This window comes from Salvelinus namaycush, chromosome 26 (genome assembly GCF_016432855.1).
Source record: "Salvelinus namaycush isolate Seneca chromosome 26, SaNama_1.0, whole genome shotgun sequence".
Taxonomy (NCBI): domain Eukaryota; kingdom Metazoa; phylum Chordata; class Actinopteri; order Salmoniformes; family Salmonidae; genus Salvelinus; species Salvelinus namaycush.
The window spans coordinates 39,130,380-39,146,510 of NC_052332.1; the positions used below are offsets into that span (position 1 = coordinate 39,130,380).

A 16,131-nucleotide genomic window follows, 5' to 3' on the forward strand; every position below is an offset into this window, starting at 1 on the left:
CACATTTAAACCTTGAATTTATCTTGTAAAATAAAAGGTTGGAAGGCAAAGAATAAGCGTTGCACACTTCGCACTCCAAGCCAGCAGGGGTCATAGTTTAATTCGATGTAAATCGCTTAGGTCACATTTGATGATGTGGTTTTCTGCCTGGAGTTACTTCCGCGTAGGTGTTTCCCTGTGACTGGAAGTTAAATTCAAACTGATCCGCCCGATACAATAATGGAAATATTACGGCTATGATATTCTATCTTTACCTCTCCTCCGAAGAGTGTTTGTCAGAGATATTCGCCACGGAACAGTACAGTTAAGTTTATTAGCAGGCTAACTAGCCACGGTAGCTAGCCACTCTCTCCTTACTGCAGGTGTTTGTCTATGCTACAGGGAATGGGAGAATGGATTGTCTATGTGAAATAATTCACTGTCTGGTTGTATTGGCAGTGGCTGCTTTGATCGTGGTAAGTGTTACACTTACTACAGTATTTGTCTAGCAGGTAATGGTGTATGTCAAAGTCTTGTCGTTCATTCTGACAGATTACTGAACTGTCAGAATGAGGGAGAGGGCCCTTCTGTGTGCATCCAATCAATCAATCATAGCTTTGAATGCTATGTAATATGCCTTAATGTCTTTGTTTACATATTGACAAGAATATAGAATCAACGAAACCAAAACAAACAGAACAATCTAGAAGCTGATTCTTAACTCTGTTGTGATTCTATTTGACAGGTGCTGCTGATAGCCCATCTGACTGCCGGGATGGTGGACCTGAAGCGTCATGAGAAGGAGAAGTTGTTCCTGACCGCGACTGGAAAGAAGGAGCCCTTCCCCAGCCTTCATGACCCCAGCTCCCTGGAGCTGTCTGTAATAGTGCCTGCCTACAATGAGGAGCTACGAAGTGAGTCACAGACGGACGGACGGACGGGCAGATAGATAGATAGACGGGTGGATTGGCAGACAGATAGACAGAAATCTCTCTGGTAGTGCCTGCTCACAACGAGGAGCTAGAAGTGGGTGGGCAGACAGAGAGGCACACACACATTTCCCCTGAACATGTTTCCTCTTAGGAGTTAAAGGTGGATGAGACAGTAGTATCATATTCAGCGCTAGCCTTGTAATAACAGATTGTAACAACAGATTGCAATAGCTTGCAATAACAGCTTGCATTCCCTTGCAGCTAGTGACTAGTGTCAGTCTTGGCTTCGAGGCTTTTTTGCTCTATTTATACTATGGGATAGACTGCGTTCAACACAGGCAGCCCAATACTGATAATTTGCCACTAATAATTAGTATTTTGACCATTCAGATCAGCTCTTTCAATTGAGCAAAACATCAGAATTGGGCTGCCTGTGTAAACGCAGCCATACACTACATATGTGTGACCTGGTATATGTATTTTGCCGTTGCAGTGCCTGTGATGATGGAGGAAGCTATGGGATACCTGGAGAACAGACAGGTGAGTGGCCACTCCCACTGTTAGGAATGAAAGTAAGAAGCAAAATATGATTATGGAGGGACAGTGTGTGCAGGATTTTGTTCCACACCTAATTTAGGCTGCGTTTACACAGGAAGCCCAGTTCTGATCTATTTTTATTTTTTTAACTAATTGGTCTTTTGACCAATCAGATCAGCTCTAAAAAAGATCTGATGTGATTGGTGAAAAGACCAATTAGTGGAAAAAAATATCAGAATTTGTCTGCCTGTGTAAACACAGCCTTTGTAGTTGGTAAATGAACCATGAGTTACAGCTCTAAACTGTTCACATTGTGACGTCAACAACCAGCGGTGAAAATCATTATGCTGTCATTGTTCAAAGTAGCCACCAGATGGCAGTAATGATTTACAATTCATGTGTTGGTCGTTGACCCATCCCCTCTTTTTAGTTAAAGTTTCAACGTTTTCCTTTATCAAATTGCAGACTGCAAACACTCTCTGAAATACTTTAAGTTCAACCGACTAAAATAATCCAGCGCCAGATTATATTTAATGTGACTAAAATAATAAATAATGATACGATCAAAACAAAGAATATACTAGAAAAAGAACAACAAAATATTGTTTTCTCGTCCTCTCCTCTCCCCTCTCTCTCTCTCTGTCCTGTCTCTTGCAATCTCTCCTGTCTCTCTCTGTATCTCCCTCTCTCTCTCTGTCCTGTCTCTTGCAATCTCTCCTGTCTCTCTCTGTATCTCCCTCTCTCTCTCTGTTCTCTCTCTCTCCTGTCTCTGTCTGTCTCTCCCTCTCTCTGTCTCTCCCTCTCTCTCTCTCTCTCTCCCTACAGAAACAGCAGCCGTTGTTTACCTATGAGGTCATTGTGGTGGACGACGGCAGCAGTGACCAAACAACAGAGGTACCGCCGGGGGTGTTGACTATCTGTTATAAACACTGTTGTTGTTGACAACAATGTGTCTTTCAGAAATATTGTTCCTCCGTATAAAATGGTAGAATCAGACCCCCTTTTGGAGGGTTAGAGGCACGTATGTATTTGTAAGAGTAATAGTTTAACGTGTTGGCCCTGTCTTCCCAGGGTGCCTTGCAGGACACCAGGACATGTATAGGTGTAATAGTAAAGTGTACGTATTGGCGTTGTCCTTCCCAGGTTGCCTTGCAGTACACCAGGAAGTATGGCGCAGACAAAGTCCGAGTCCTGACCCTGGTGGAAAACAGAGGGAAAGGAGGGGCCGTCAGGATGGTGAGAGACACACACACACACACACAGGATGGTGAGAGCTCTGCTCGTAAATTTAGAGATACACAATATACATATATTTAATTATATATCTCTGCTCACTGCAACTGCCACATTTAAAATCAGGTTATTATCTTGAATGTTGTAACTCCGTACTGCCTCACTGGACAGAACGCTGCCTTTAATAACAGAACGCCATTCACTACAACTCTCACATTCAACTTAGATGTGTGTGTGTGTGTGTGTGTGTGTGTGTGTGTGTGTGTGTGTGTGTGTGTGTGTGTGTGTGTGTGTGTGTGTGTGTGTGTGTGTGTGTGTGTGTGTGTGTGTGTGTGTGTGTGTGTTAGGGTACTCTGAGTTCCAGAGGGAAGCTGATATTGATGGCTGACGCGGACGGAGCCACTAAGTTTGCAGACGTGGAGAAGGTGGAGGCCGGCCTTCATGACGTAAACATCAAACCAGTGGGTGTTATGATTTTAGCTTTTGTTGTCTAGAATATAAATGTAATTTCCCTGACTAGGCTACATAACCATGTTTCTGTTTTGACCAGAGCCCTGTACTACCAACCAGGTTTGACGAGTTAGCCAGGTAGCTTTGGTCAACTCTGAGTTCAACTCAGGATAACCGGTACCGTGAAAGTGGCTCATCTTTTAGCCAGGGACGTTTCTATGGCAACGAATCCATCAGAATGAACCTGCTCCGGGTGCAGGCTGACTCAGGTCCAAGTCCATTTATCCTGAATGAAGTGTCTGAGCCACAAGATGAGGACCAATGAAACCAGATACCCTCCCTCTCACAAAGATTGTGTCATTCTCCCCTTAAAGATGACTGATTACATCTTTTATTAATAAAATGGTTTTTTGTGTGTAAAGAAATTGTAATGTTAAAATACCTATCACATGGTCTCCTGAGCGGTGCAACCATCTGCTAGAGTCGCTACAGACCCGGGTTCGATCCCAGGCTGTATCACAACTGGCTGTGATCGGGAGTCCCATAGGGCGGCGCACAATTGGCCCAGCGTCGTCCGGGTTAGAGGAGAGTTTGGCCGGGGGGGGGGGTTTACTTGGCTCGCCGCGCTCTAGCGACTCCGTGTGGTGGGTTGAGGGCGCTTGCAGGTTTCCTCCCGACACATTGATGCGAGTGGCTTCCGGGTTAAGCGTGGCGTTAAGAAGCGTGGATTTGGCTGGGTCATGTTTCAGAGGACGCGTGACTTGACCTTTGTCTCCCGACCCCGTTGGGGACTTGCAGCGATGAGACAAGATTGAAATTAGGGAGAAGAAAGGGGGTAAAATATTTTTTTTTTAAAAGAACTATCACATTTTACTAAGGACAGCATTTGCTTTCCGAACTACGTTTTACAACGAGATTGTATTTTGAAATTTGCGAAAGGAAAACTGACAGCCAGGAACCAAACATAGACATGTAATCCATAGATGGCAGTTCCAGTTCCAGTCAGGAACAGCAGCCATGTCGTGTCCCCGTGAGTTTAACAGTCAAAGAGTCTCTGGCTCTATGGTCACAACGTAACAAGCTGTTCAACAGATGGGAGGTGCTTGTGTATTTGATATGCACACCGAAGATAGGAGGTGCTTGTGTATTTGATATGCGCACCGAAGATAGGAGGTGCTTGTGTATTTGATATGCGCACCGAAGATAGGAGGTGCTTGTGTATTTGATATGCGCACCGAAGATAGGAGGTGCTTGTGTATTTGATATGCGCACCGAAGATAGGAGGTGCTTGTGTATTTGATATGCGCACCGAAGATAGGAGGTGCTTGTGTATTTGATATGCACACCGAAGATAGGAGGTGCTTGTGTATTTGATATGCACACCGAAGATAGGAGGTGCTTGTGTATTTGATATGCACACCGAAGATGGGAGGTGCTTGTGTATTTGATATGCACACCGAAGATAGGAGGTGCTTGTGTATTTGATATGCACACCGAAGATAGGAGGTGCTTGTGTATTTGATATGCACACCGAAGATAGGAGGTGCTTGTGTATTTGATATGCACACCGAAGATGGGAGGTGCTTGTGTATTTGATATGCACACCGAAGATAGGAGGTGCTTGTGTATTTGATATGCACACCGAAGATAGGAGGTGCTTGTGTATTTGATATGCACACCGAAGATAGGAGGTGCTTGTGTATTTGATATGCACACCGAAGATAGGAGGTGCTTGTGTATTTGATATGCACACCGAAGATAGGAGGTGCTTGTGTATTTGATATGCGCACCGAAGATAGGAGGTGCTTGTGTATTTGATATGCGCACCGAAGATAGGAGGTGCTTGTGTATTTGATATGCGCACCGAAGATAGGAGGTGCTTGTGAATTTGATATGCGCACCGAAGATGGGAGGTGCTTGTGTATTTGATATGCGCACCGAAGATGGGAGGTGCTTATGTATTTGATATGCGCACCGAAGATAGGAGGTGCTTGTGTATTTGATATGCGCACCGAAGATAGGAGGTGCTTGTGTATTTGATATGCGCACCGAAGATAGGAGGTGCTTGTGTATTTGATATGCGCACCGAAGATAGGAGGTGCTTGTGTATTTGATATGCGCACCGAAGATAGGAGGTGCTTGTGTATTTGATATGCGCACCGAAGATAGGAGGTGCTTGTGTATTTGATATGCGCACCGAAGATAGGAGGTGCTTGTGTATTTGATATGCGCACCGAAGATAGGAGGTGCTTGTGTATTTGATATGCGCACCGAAGATAGGAGGTGCTTGTGTATTTGATATGCGCACCGAAGATAGGAGGTGCTTGTGTATTTGATATGCGCACCGAAGATAGGAGGTGCTTGTGTATTTGATATGCGCACCGAAGATAGGAGGTGCTTGTGTATTTGATATGCGCACCGAAGATAGGAGGTGCTTGTGTATTTGATATGCGCACCGAAGATAGGAGGTGCTTGTGTATTTGATATGCGCACCGAAGATAGGAGGTGCTTGTGTATTTGATATGCGCACCGAAGATAGGAGGTGCTTGTGTATTTGATATGCGCACCGAAGATAGGAGGTGCTTGTGTATTTGATATGCACACCGAAGATAGGAGGTGCTTGTGTATTTGATATGCACACCGAAGATAGGAGGTGCTTGTGTATTTGATATGCACACCGAAGATAGGAGGTGCTTGTGTATTTGATATGCACACCGAAGATAGGAGGTGCTTGTGTATTTGATATGCACACCGAAGATAGGAGGTGCTTGTGTATTTGATATGCACACCGAAGATAGGAGGTGCTTGTGTATTTGATATGCACACCGAAGATAGGAGGTGCTTGTGTATTTGATATGCACACCGAAGATAGGAGGTGCTTGTGTATTTGATATGCACACCGAAGATAGGAGGTGCTTGTGTATTTGATATGCACACCGAAGATAGGAGGTGCTTGTGTATTTGATATGCACACCGAAGATAGGAGGTGCTTGTGTATTTGATATGCACACCGAAGATAGGAGGTGCTTGTGTATTTGATATGCGCACCGAAGATAGGAGGTGCTTGTGTATTTGATATGCGCACCGAAGATAGGAGGTGCTTGTGTATTTGATATGCGCACCGAAGATAGGAGGTGCTTGTGTATTTGATATGCGCACCGAAGATAGGAGGTGCTTGTGTATTTGATATGCGCACCGAAGATAGGAGGTGCTTGTGTATTTGATATGCGCACCGAAGATAGGAGGTGCTTGTGTATTTGATATGCGCACCGAAGATAGGAGGTGCTTGTGTATTTGATATGCGCACCGAAGATAGGAGGTGCTTGTGTATTTGATATGCGCACCGAAGATAGGAGGTGCTTGTGTATTTGATATGCGCACCGAAGATAGGAGGTGCTTGTGTATTTGATATGCGCACCGAAGATAGGAGGTGCTTGTGTATTTGATATGCGCACCGAAGATAGGAGGTGCTTGTGTATTTGATATGCGCACCGAAGATAGGAGGTGCTTGTGTATTTGATATGCGCACCGAAGATAGGAGGTGCTTGTGTATTTGATATGCGCACCGAAGATAGGAGGTGCTTGTGTATTTGATATGCACACCGAAGATAGGAGGTGCTTGTGTATTTGATATGCACACCGAAGATAGGAGGTGCTTGTGTATTTGATATGCACACCGAAGATAGGAGGTGCTTGTGTATTTGATATGCACACCGAAGATAGGAGGTGCTTGTGTATTTGATATGCACACCGAAGATAGGAGGTGCTTGTGTATTTGATATGCACACCGAAGATAGGAGGTGCTTGTGTATTTGATATGCGCACCGAAGATAGGAGGTGCTTGTGTATTTGATATGCGCACCGAAGATGGGAGGTGCTTGTGTATTTGATATGCGCACCGAAGACGCATTAACGTTAAGTAATATCCTGCTGAATTTGCAAGATAACTTTTTGCCACAAATGAAAATGTGGTACTGACACGTCCGTGGATTGATGTTTCGGCGTTGTCTCAATAAAGAGTTTGGCGTTCAACTAGCCATGTGTGACATGCTCAGTTCCAACCCTGCTAGAAATAGTGGCAGACGGAGCGAGCGATATCCACCATCGTAGTACGGATGAAGCCTGAGCTTGAATGTCTGACTGACGGAAGCTGGCTAACTGAGACGGAAGCTGGCTAACTGACGCTGAAGCTTGCTCTGGTCTATTGACTTCAATCACAGATTACAAAGGAAAACCAGCCACGTCACGGACATCGACGTCTTGCTCCCGGACAAGCTAAACACCTTCTTCGCCCACTTTGAGGGTAACACAATGCCACAGATGCGGCCCGCTACCAAAGACTGTGTGCTCTCATTCTCCGTGGCCGGCGTGAGTAAGACATTTAAGCATGTTAACCCTCGCAAGGCTGCCGGTCCAGACTGCATCCCTAGTCGATTCCTGGAGTGGCTGGAGTGTTTACGGACATATTCAATCTCTCCCTATCCCAGTCTACTGTCCCCACATGCTTCAAGATGTCCACCATTATTTCTGATTCCAAGAAAGCAAAAGGTAACTGAACTAAACGACTATCACTCACTTCTGTCATCATGAAGTGCTTTGAGAGGCTAGTTAAGGATCATATCACCTCTACCTTACCTGACACCCTAGACCCACTTCAATTTGCATACCGCCCCAATAGATCCACAGATGCACTGCATGCTGCCCTATCCCACCAGGACAAGAGGAACACCTATGTAAGAATTCTGTTCATTGACTACAGCTCAGCATTCAACACCATAGTACCTTCCAGGCTCATCATTAAGCTTGGGGCCCTGGGTCTGAACCCCACCCTCTGCAACTGGGTCCTGGACTTCCTGACGGGCCGCCCCCAGGTGGTGAAGTTAGGAAATAACACCTCTTCTTCGCTGATCCTCAACACAGGGGCCCAACAATGGTATGTGCTCAACCCTTTCCTGTACTCCCTGTTCACCCATGACTGCGTGGCCACGCACCCTCCAACTCAATCATCAAATTTGCAGACGACACAACAGTAGAAGGCCTGATTACCAACAATGACGAGACAGCCTACAGGGAGGAGGTGAGGGCACTGGCGGAGTGGTGCCAGGAAAATAACCTCTCCCTCAACGTCAACAAAATGAAGGAGCTGGTCGTAGACTTCAGGAAACAGCAGAGAGAGCACGCCCCCATCCACATCGACAGGACCACAGTGGAGAAGGTGGAAAGCTTCAAGTCTCTTGGCGTACACATCACTGACAATCTGTGCCTCTTCAACCTCAGGACGCTGAAGAAATTCTGCTTGGCACCTAAGACCCTATCAAACTTTTACAGATGCACAATTGAGAGCATCCTGTCGGGCTGTATCACCGCCTGGTACAGCAACTGCTCCGCCCTCAACCGCAAGGCTCTCTAGGGGTGGTGCGGTCTGCCCAACGCATCACCGGGGGCAAACTACCTGCCCTCCATGACACCTACAGCACCCGATGTCACAGGAAGGCCAAAAAGATCATCAAGGACAACAACCACCCGAGCCACTGCCTGTTCACCCCGTTATCATCCAGAAGGCGAGGTCTGTACAGGTGCATCAAAGCTGGGACCAAGAATCTGAAAAACAGCTTCTATCTCAAGGCCATCAGACTGTTAAATAGTCATCATTGGGCGTCTTCCACCCGGTTACTCAACCCTGAACCTTAGAGGCTGCTGCCCTATATAGATAGACATGGAATCACTGACCACTTTAATACTGGAACACTGGTCACATTAATAATGTTTACATAGGGCTTTACTCATTTCATATGTATATACTGTATTCTAATTTACTGTATTTTAGTCATTGCTACTCTGACATTGCTCATCCTAATATTTATATATTTCTTAATTACGTTCTTTTACTTTTAGATTTGTGTGTATTGTTGTGAATGTTTAGATACTACTGCACTGTTGGAGATAGGAACACAAGCATTTCGCTACACCTGCAATAACATCTGCTAAACATGTGTATGTGACCAATAACATTTTATTTGATTTCAATTGGACTTTCTGTATTGATCCCGGTTAAATAATGAAATGTTTGTGTGTTACAGGAGAACATGGCTATATCCTGTGGGTCCAGAGCACACCTGGAGGAGGAGGCAGTCGCTTCGGTACTCCCTCTCTTTCTCCCATCTCACTCTTTCTGCCATCGCACTCTCTCTTTCTGCCATCGCACTCTCTCTTTCTGCCATCTCACTCTCTCTTTCTGCCATCTCACTCTCTCTTTCTGCCATCTCACTCTCTCTTTCTGCCATCTCACTCTCTCTTTCTGCCATCTCACTCTCTCTTTCTGCCATCTCTCTCTCTCTCTTTCTGCCATCCGTCTCACTCTTCTCTCTTTCTCCCATCTCTCTCTCTCTCTCTCTTTCTGCCATCCCTCTTGCTCTTCTCTCTTTTTGCCATCTCTCTCTCACTCACACACTCTCTCACTCACCTACGTAACCCTGTTATGAAATGCATAGATGCCCAAAAAAAACAAAGACACCTTGGTCTTGTAGATGGATTTGCTTTGTTTGTGTTTCCATGGTAGCGGTCTATGTTCCGTACGTTCCTGATGTATGGGTTCCACTTCCTGGTTTGGTTTTTCTGTGTGCGAGGCATCAAGGACACGCAGTGTGGCTTCAAGCTCTTCACCCGCGAGGCCGCCCTCAAGACCTTCTCCTCCCTACACGTGGAGCGATGGTAAGGTCCCCCCCCCCCCCCAAACGCTAACTTAACCGCTCACCCAATACCAAAATGTATTGGTGTTTACCTCATATTGTATTCTACTTTGTTAAAATAATTATCCTCCCTGCACGCGGAGCGATAGTAAGGTCTCTCTCTTTCTTATACCAACGTTTACCTGCTATAAGAAATTCTATAATAGCAGGGAAGTTGTAGTTCTATTCTAACCCCTTCAAAAAACTATCTGAAGGAGCAAATTTGATCTCCTTATATTTTCATGTTGTGAATGATGGTTATTACATAGTAATTAGATGGCTTAATTTAAACAAGAAAACGTATGGGGAAAAGTGCAAGACCTTCTCTCTGGCGCAGTGGTACGGTCTCATTTTACGAGACGACTAACACGCAATAACCACAACTTGAATTTGAATGGAGCAATGGTACGGTCTCTCTCTCTGGACGGGACCATTAACGCACAATTCTTCACGATCTGTACTTCAAATAACTACAATTTGAATGAACGGTGCACTGGTATAGTCTCTCTAAACAACTTGATCATGACGGAAAACAAAAGTTTACTAGTCAAGGACTAGTACTGAATATGGTGTTGTGCTGTTTCACAGGGCCTTTGACGTGGAGCTGCTGTACATCGCTCAGTGCTTTAAGATCCCCATAGCCGAGGTGGCCGTCAATTGGACTGAGATAGAAGGTGAGTCTGTCAACTGGGCTGAGATAGAAGGTGAGTCTGTCAACTGGGCTGAGATAGAAGGTGAGTCTGTCAACCGGGCTGAGATAGAAGGTGAGTCTGTCAACCGGGCTGAGATAGAAGGTGAGTCTGTCAACCGGGCTGAGATAGAAGGTGAGTCTGTCAACCGGGCTGAGATAGAAGGTGAGTCTGTCAACCGGGCTGAGATAGAAGGTGAGTCTGTCAACCGGGCTGAGATAGAAGGTGAGTCTGTCAACCGGGCTGAGATAGAAGGTGAGTCTGTCAACCGGGCTGAGATAGAAGGTGAGTCTGTCAACCGGGCTGAGATAGAAGGTGAGTCTGTCAACCGGGCTGAGATAGAAGGTGAGTCTGTCAACCGGGCTGAGATAGAAGGTGAGTCTGTCAACCGGGCTGAGATAGAAGGTGAGTCTGTCAACCGGGCTGAGATAGAAGGTGAGTCTGTCAACCGGGCTGAGATAGAAGGTGAGTCTGTCAACCGGGCTGAGATAGAAGGTGAGTCTGTCAACCGGGCTGAGATAGAAGGCGAGTCTCTCATACTTAAACATACACATTAGCGTTGAATATTTCCCCGGTATTTTAAAAATGTTCCATCCCGAGAAGAAATAACTTTTCTCCCAGTTAATCCTGTATTTCCCGACAAAACCGGGAGTGTCATTCTCAAGCAGATAAATATGTCTGGATTTTATCAGAGCTTTGATCAGCATGAATATTTTAACCTGATGCTACCTGACTCTGATCCCTACATTAAAGATATTTACTGTTCTGGTTGAGGAGATGTCCGGCAAGCTGTTCTGGTTTAGGAGATGTCCGGCAAGCTGTTCTAGTTTAGGAGATGTCCGGCAAGCTGTTCTAGTTTAGGAGATGTCCGGCAAGCTGTTCTAGTTTAGGAGATGTCCGGCAAGCTGTTCTAGTTTAGGAGATGTCCGGCAAGCTGTTCTGGTTTAGGAGATGTCCGGCAAGCTGTTCTGGTTTAGGAGATGTCCGGCAAGCTGTTCTAGTTTAGGAGATGTCCGGCAAGCTGTTCTAGTTGAGGAGATGTCCGGCAAGCTGTTCTAGTTGAGGAGATGTCCGGCAAGCTGTTCTAGTTGAGGAGATGTCCGGCAAGCTGTTCTAGTTTAGGAGATGTCCGGCAAGCTGTTCTAGTTTAGGAGATGTCCGGCAAGCTGTTCTAGTTTAGGAGATGTCCGGCAAGCTGTTCTAGTTTAGGAGATGTCCGGCAAGCTGTTCTAGTTGAGGAGATGTCCGGCAAGCTGTTCTAGTTGAGGAGATGTCCGGCAAGCTGTTCTAGTTGAGGAGATGTCCGGCAAGCTGTTCTAGTTGAGGAGATGTCCGGCAAGCTGTTCTAGTTTAGGAGATGTCCGGCAAGCTGCTCTGGTTTAGGAGATGTCCGGCAAGCTGCTCTGGTTTAGGAGATGTCCGGCAAGCTGTTCTAGTTGAGGAGCGTGAAGGAGAAAGGCCAGCGGAGCACAGGTGCGTATTGCGCAAGAGACAGAGGCTATAAGTTTGAATCTTAGCCTTTGCATAACCCATCATTCACAAGAAAAACAGTTAACATGATGAGATGATGCATTCATACTGAAACACGCTGTCTATCCTCACCCTGAGTGTTGATGATCGATCATGCAGATAGCAGAGATTAGGCCACATGGCCCATAGAGAAGCCAGATTTAGACATTTCATATCATTTAACAGTTCCATTTCACGGCATGCTGCTCATGTAAATCATTTATTCTAATTGACTGGTTTCTCGCAGTTATTTATCCTGGGAAAAGGGAAGCGGGTTTGGGTGGGAAATCTCGGTAACCCGGTTACCGCTATTCAACTCTAATACACACACACACACACACACACACAACTGGACTTAGAGAGGTGAGTTTTAAGGTGGATAATCAGTAGTGTCATATTCAGTCTTAGGCTAAAACTTGACGCTACAGTACATATCAAACCTGTCTGGGTGGTTTGGGTCGTTTTACTTTAGTAGGCCTGAAACATGACTTTCTTACAGCAGTGTGCTGGTCTTTCTACATTAGATATGCGTTTTAAAGTTCTGGAGGCCGGGGTTCAAGTCTCGGCTCTTTTTTCCCCCTCACTGTTGACCAGTCTCTATTAACTGTCCTGTCATTTAAAACGATAGAATACGTAAGTAGATTGGTGCTCCGTATCGTAACTGGTTAAAAAGCTGGGGTCAGTTTGGAGCTGGATATTGATGGGTAGAGACCTGCTGTTATAGTACATTATAATGTGTTATAAGGTTATAACACACCTTAACCGTTAGGCTGCCTGCTGGCTTGAGGTGTTATAAGCTGGTTATAATGTGGTATAATGAAGGTATGAGGCACGAGGGGGCGGGGTATAATGAAGGTATAATGCCCGAGGGGGTGGGGTATAATGCCCGAGGGGGTGGGGTATAATGAAGTTCTAATGTTCGAAGAGGGGGGGGTATAATGACCAATATACCACAGCTAAGGGCTGTTCTTCTTAAGCGTGACGCAAAGTGGAGTACAGCCTGGATACAGCCCTTAATGTGTTGTTATGTGTTGTTATGTGTTGTTATAGGGTCTAAGCTGGTGCCAGTGTGGAGCACAGCCTGGATACAGCCCTTAATGTGTTGTTATGTGTTGTTATAGGGTCTAAGCTGGTGCCAGTGTGGAGCTGGCTACAGATGGGTAGAGACCTGGTGTTCATCCGCCTGCGTTACATCACTGGTGCCTGGAGACTGGAGAGCCCTCGCAAGACCGACTAGAGCCAATCACATCAGCCCTCGCACAATGAGACAGCCCTCCGATTGGACAGATGAACTTCCTCGTTGGACAGGATAACCGTGACCTCGGTTGTGGGCTGCGGCTCAATAGTCTGACGTGACTTGCTCTCCTTGTGTCCTCTCCTTCAGCTGATCTGAAATAGCAGGACAGGTGAAAGCATTAGAGAGGATGCCTACTGGGAGTTTTGTTTTCACCTGTTCAGTTCTTTAATGTCCTCTGCAGATTGAGGAGAGGAAGCTATTTTTAGACTATTGAGATGCATCAATGGGAGGGCTATGTTCTCTTTCGAACATTGCCATTGGCTGAGAAATCTTTAAATGATTGATTGACAGGTCCCGCCAATTGCCAGGTTCAGAATACGCGTTTCTTTCCTTCACCTGAAAAAGGTTTGTGGTGTCCGTGGTAACATGCACATGCCATTGCCACGGTTTCAGATACACGCACAACATGATCAATCCGTGTACCATGTTACTCATTTTTTTTACTTTTCTGTCAAACTGTTTGGGCGGGTAAAGAGGGAGGTTGACTGTATCGCTGAGGGATCAATTGGATCATGTTTTGGTTTTTAATCATCATTTTGGTCAGGTAAAATGGAAGGTGTCATTTTCAATGTGTTAGAGAGGGTTAAGTGGTTGTATAGGTATGTCTGTAATGTAGAAGGATGGACTGAACCAAATTAAATAAAAATCAGCTCTAATGTTTAGATGTTTCTTTTTTCATGTTAATTATAACTGTTAATGTGGCTTAGAAGAAATTAAATGCAAAATATAATTCTTATAAATATCGTAGCGACCTTTAACCCAACACCTTGTCAAGGGGTTAGGATCTCTTGGCATTATGGGTAAGGTGTTGGGTTGACAGTTGCTGGGCCCATTTTTGAGTCTCGGCCAGGGCTGCCCCTCAAATTCTCTACAATATGTAATTACAATAATCTCCACCATATTGAGTGGAGAATACTGAGGGGTACCAACCTTGTAATGGTGAAGTTTCCTCTAGACACTGATCTTGGGTCAGTTTAGCATTTCCCTGTCTTAACGGTTGAGGTTAGGATTGGGGGAGAGGAAACTGATCCTAGACCTGCACCTAGAGGAGAACTTCACCCCGGGAGTGCTTTAGAACACTTCTCTCAGATTGTGTCCCATGTTGGCATCCTATACTCTATTTTATTTATTTACCTTTCACCTTTATTTAACCAGGTAGGCCAGTTGAGAACAAGTTCTCATTTACACATGCACCCTGGCCAAGATAAAGCACAGCAGTTCGACACATACAACAACAAAGAGTTACACATGGAATAAACAAACATACAGTCAATAATACAGTAGAAAAATAAGTCTATATACAATGTGAGAAAATGAGGTGAGATAAGGGAGGTGAAGGCAAAAAAAGGCCATGAAGTAAATACAATATAGCAAGTAAAACACTGGAATGGTAGATTTGCAGTGGAAGAATGTGCAAAGTAGAAATATAAATAATGGGGTGCAAACCAGCAAAATAAATAAATAAATACAGTAGGGGAAGCAGTAGTTGTTTGGGCTACATTATAGATGGGCTATGTACAGGTGCAGTAATCTGTGAGCTGCTCTGACAGCTGGTGCTTAAAGCTAGTGAGGGAGATAAGTGTTTCCAGTTTCAGAGATTTTTGTAGTTCATTCCAGTCATTGGCAGCAGAGAACTGGAAGGAGAGGCGGCCAAAGGAGGAATTGGCTTTGGGGGTGACCAGAGAGATATACCTGCTGGAGCGCGTGCTACAAGTGGGTGCTGCTATGGTGACCAGCGAGCTGAGATAAGGGGGACTTTACCTAGCAGAGACTTGTAGATGACCTGGAGCCAGTGGGTTTGGCGACGAGTATGAAGCGAGGGCCAGCCAACGAGAGCGTACAGGTCGCAGTGGTGGGTAGTATATGGGGCTTTGGTGACAAAACGGATGGCACTGTGATAGACTGCATCCAATTTATTTAGTAGGGTATTGGAGGCTATTTTGTGCACTACCTTTTTACCACAGTACTATGGGCCCTGGTCAAAGGTAGTGCACTAGAAAGGGACTAGTGGGTGCCATTTGGGAAGCGCAAGCCACTTCTTTCAGTGATCTTTCCACATTATTACAGACATTTGGCTGATGCATTCAGATGTATTAACGGCTTTCTTCTGTGGACGAAGGAGAGGACCAAAGCGCAGCGTGGTTAGTGTTCATCATGTTTAATAAAGAACATAAACGTGAACACTACAAATACAAAACAACAAATGTGAAAAACCGAAACAGTTCTGTCTGGTGCAGACACACGAAGACAGAAGACAACCACCCACAAAACTCCAACACAAAACAGGCTACCTAAATATGGTTCCCAATCAGAGACAACGCAAAACACCTGTCTCTGATTGAGAACCATATCAGGCCAAACAAGAAACCCCACATAGAAACAGACAACATAGAATGCCCACTCAGCTCACGTCCTGACCAACACTAAAACAACGAAAACACAAAATAACTATGGTCAGAACGTGACAGATGTATTAACTCTGGTTACGACAACAACCCATATTAACTCTGGTTCCCATAGGAACCCATATTAACTCTGGTTCCCATAACAACCCATATTAACTCTGGTTCCCATAGCAACCCATATTAACTCTGGTTCCCATAACAACCCATATTAACTCTGGTTCCCATAGCAACCCATATTAACTCTGGTTCCCATAACAACCCATATTAACTCTGGTTCCCATAGCAACCCATATTAGTTTTTTTTTTTTACAATCTCTTACACACTAAAAGTGGTACTTGAACACTCAGTTAAACCATTCACTCATGTACCTG

At 45.1% G+C, this 16,131-nt stretch overlaps 1 protein-coding gene across 1 annotated transcript; it reads left to right on the forward strand.

The window, feature by feature from the left end:
* Nucleotides 1–134: 134 nt before the first annotated feature.
* Nucleotides 135–14,016, forward strand: alg5 (ALG5 dolichyl-phosphate beta-glucosyltransferase). The gene is made up of 10 exons (XM_038965404.1): nt 135–455; nt 725–893; nt 1,405–1,451; nt 2,274–2,342; nt 2,592–2,684; nt 3,029–3,142; nt 9,212–9,271; nt 9,691–9,842; nt 10,448–10,533; nt 13,179–14,016. The coding sequence occupies exons 1-10, from the start codon at nt 393–395 to the stop codon at nt 13,292–13,294; spliced, it is 969 nt and encodes a 322-aa protein (XP_038821332.1). The 5' UTR covers nt 135–392; the 3' UTR covers nt 13,295–14,016.
* Nucleotides 14,017–16,131: the final 2,115 nt, after the last annotated feature.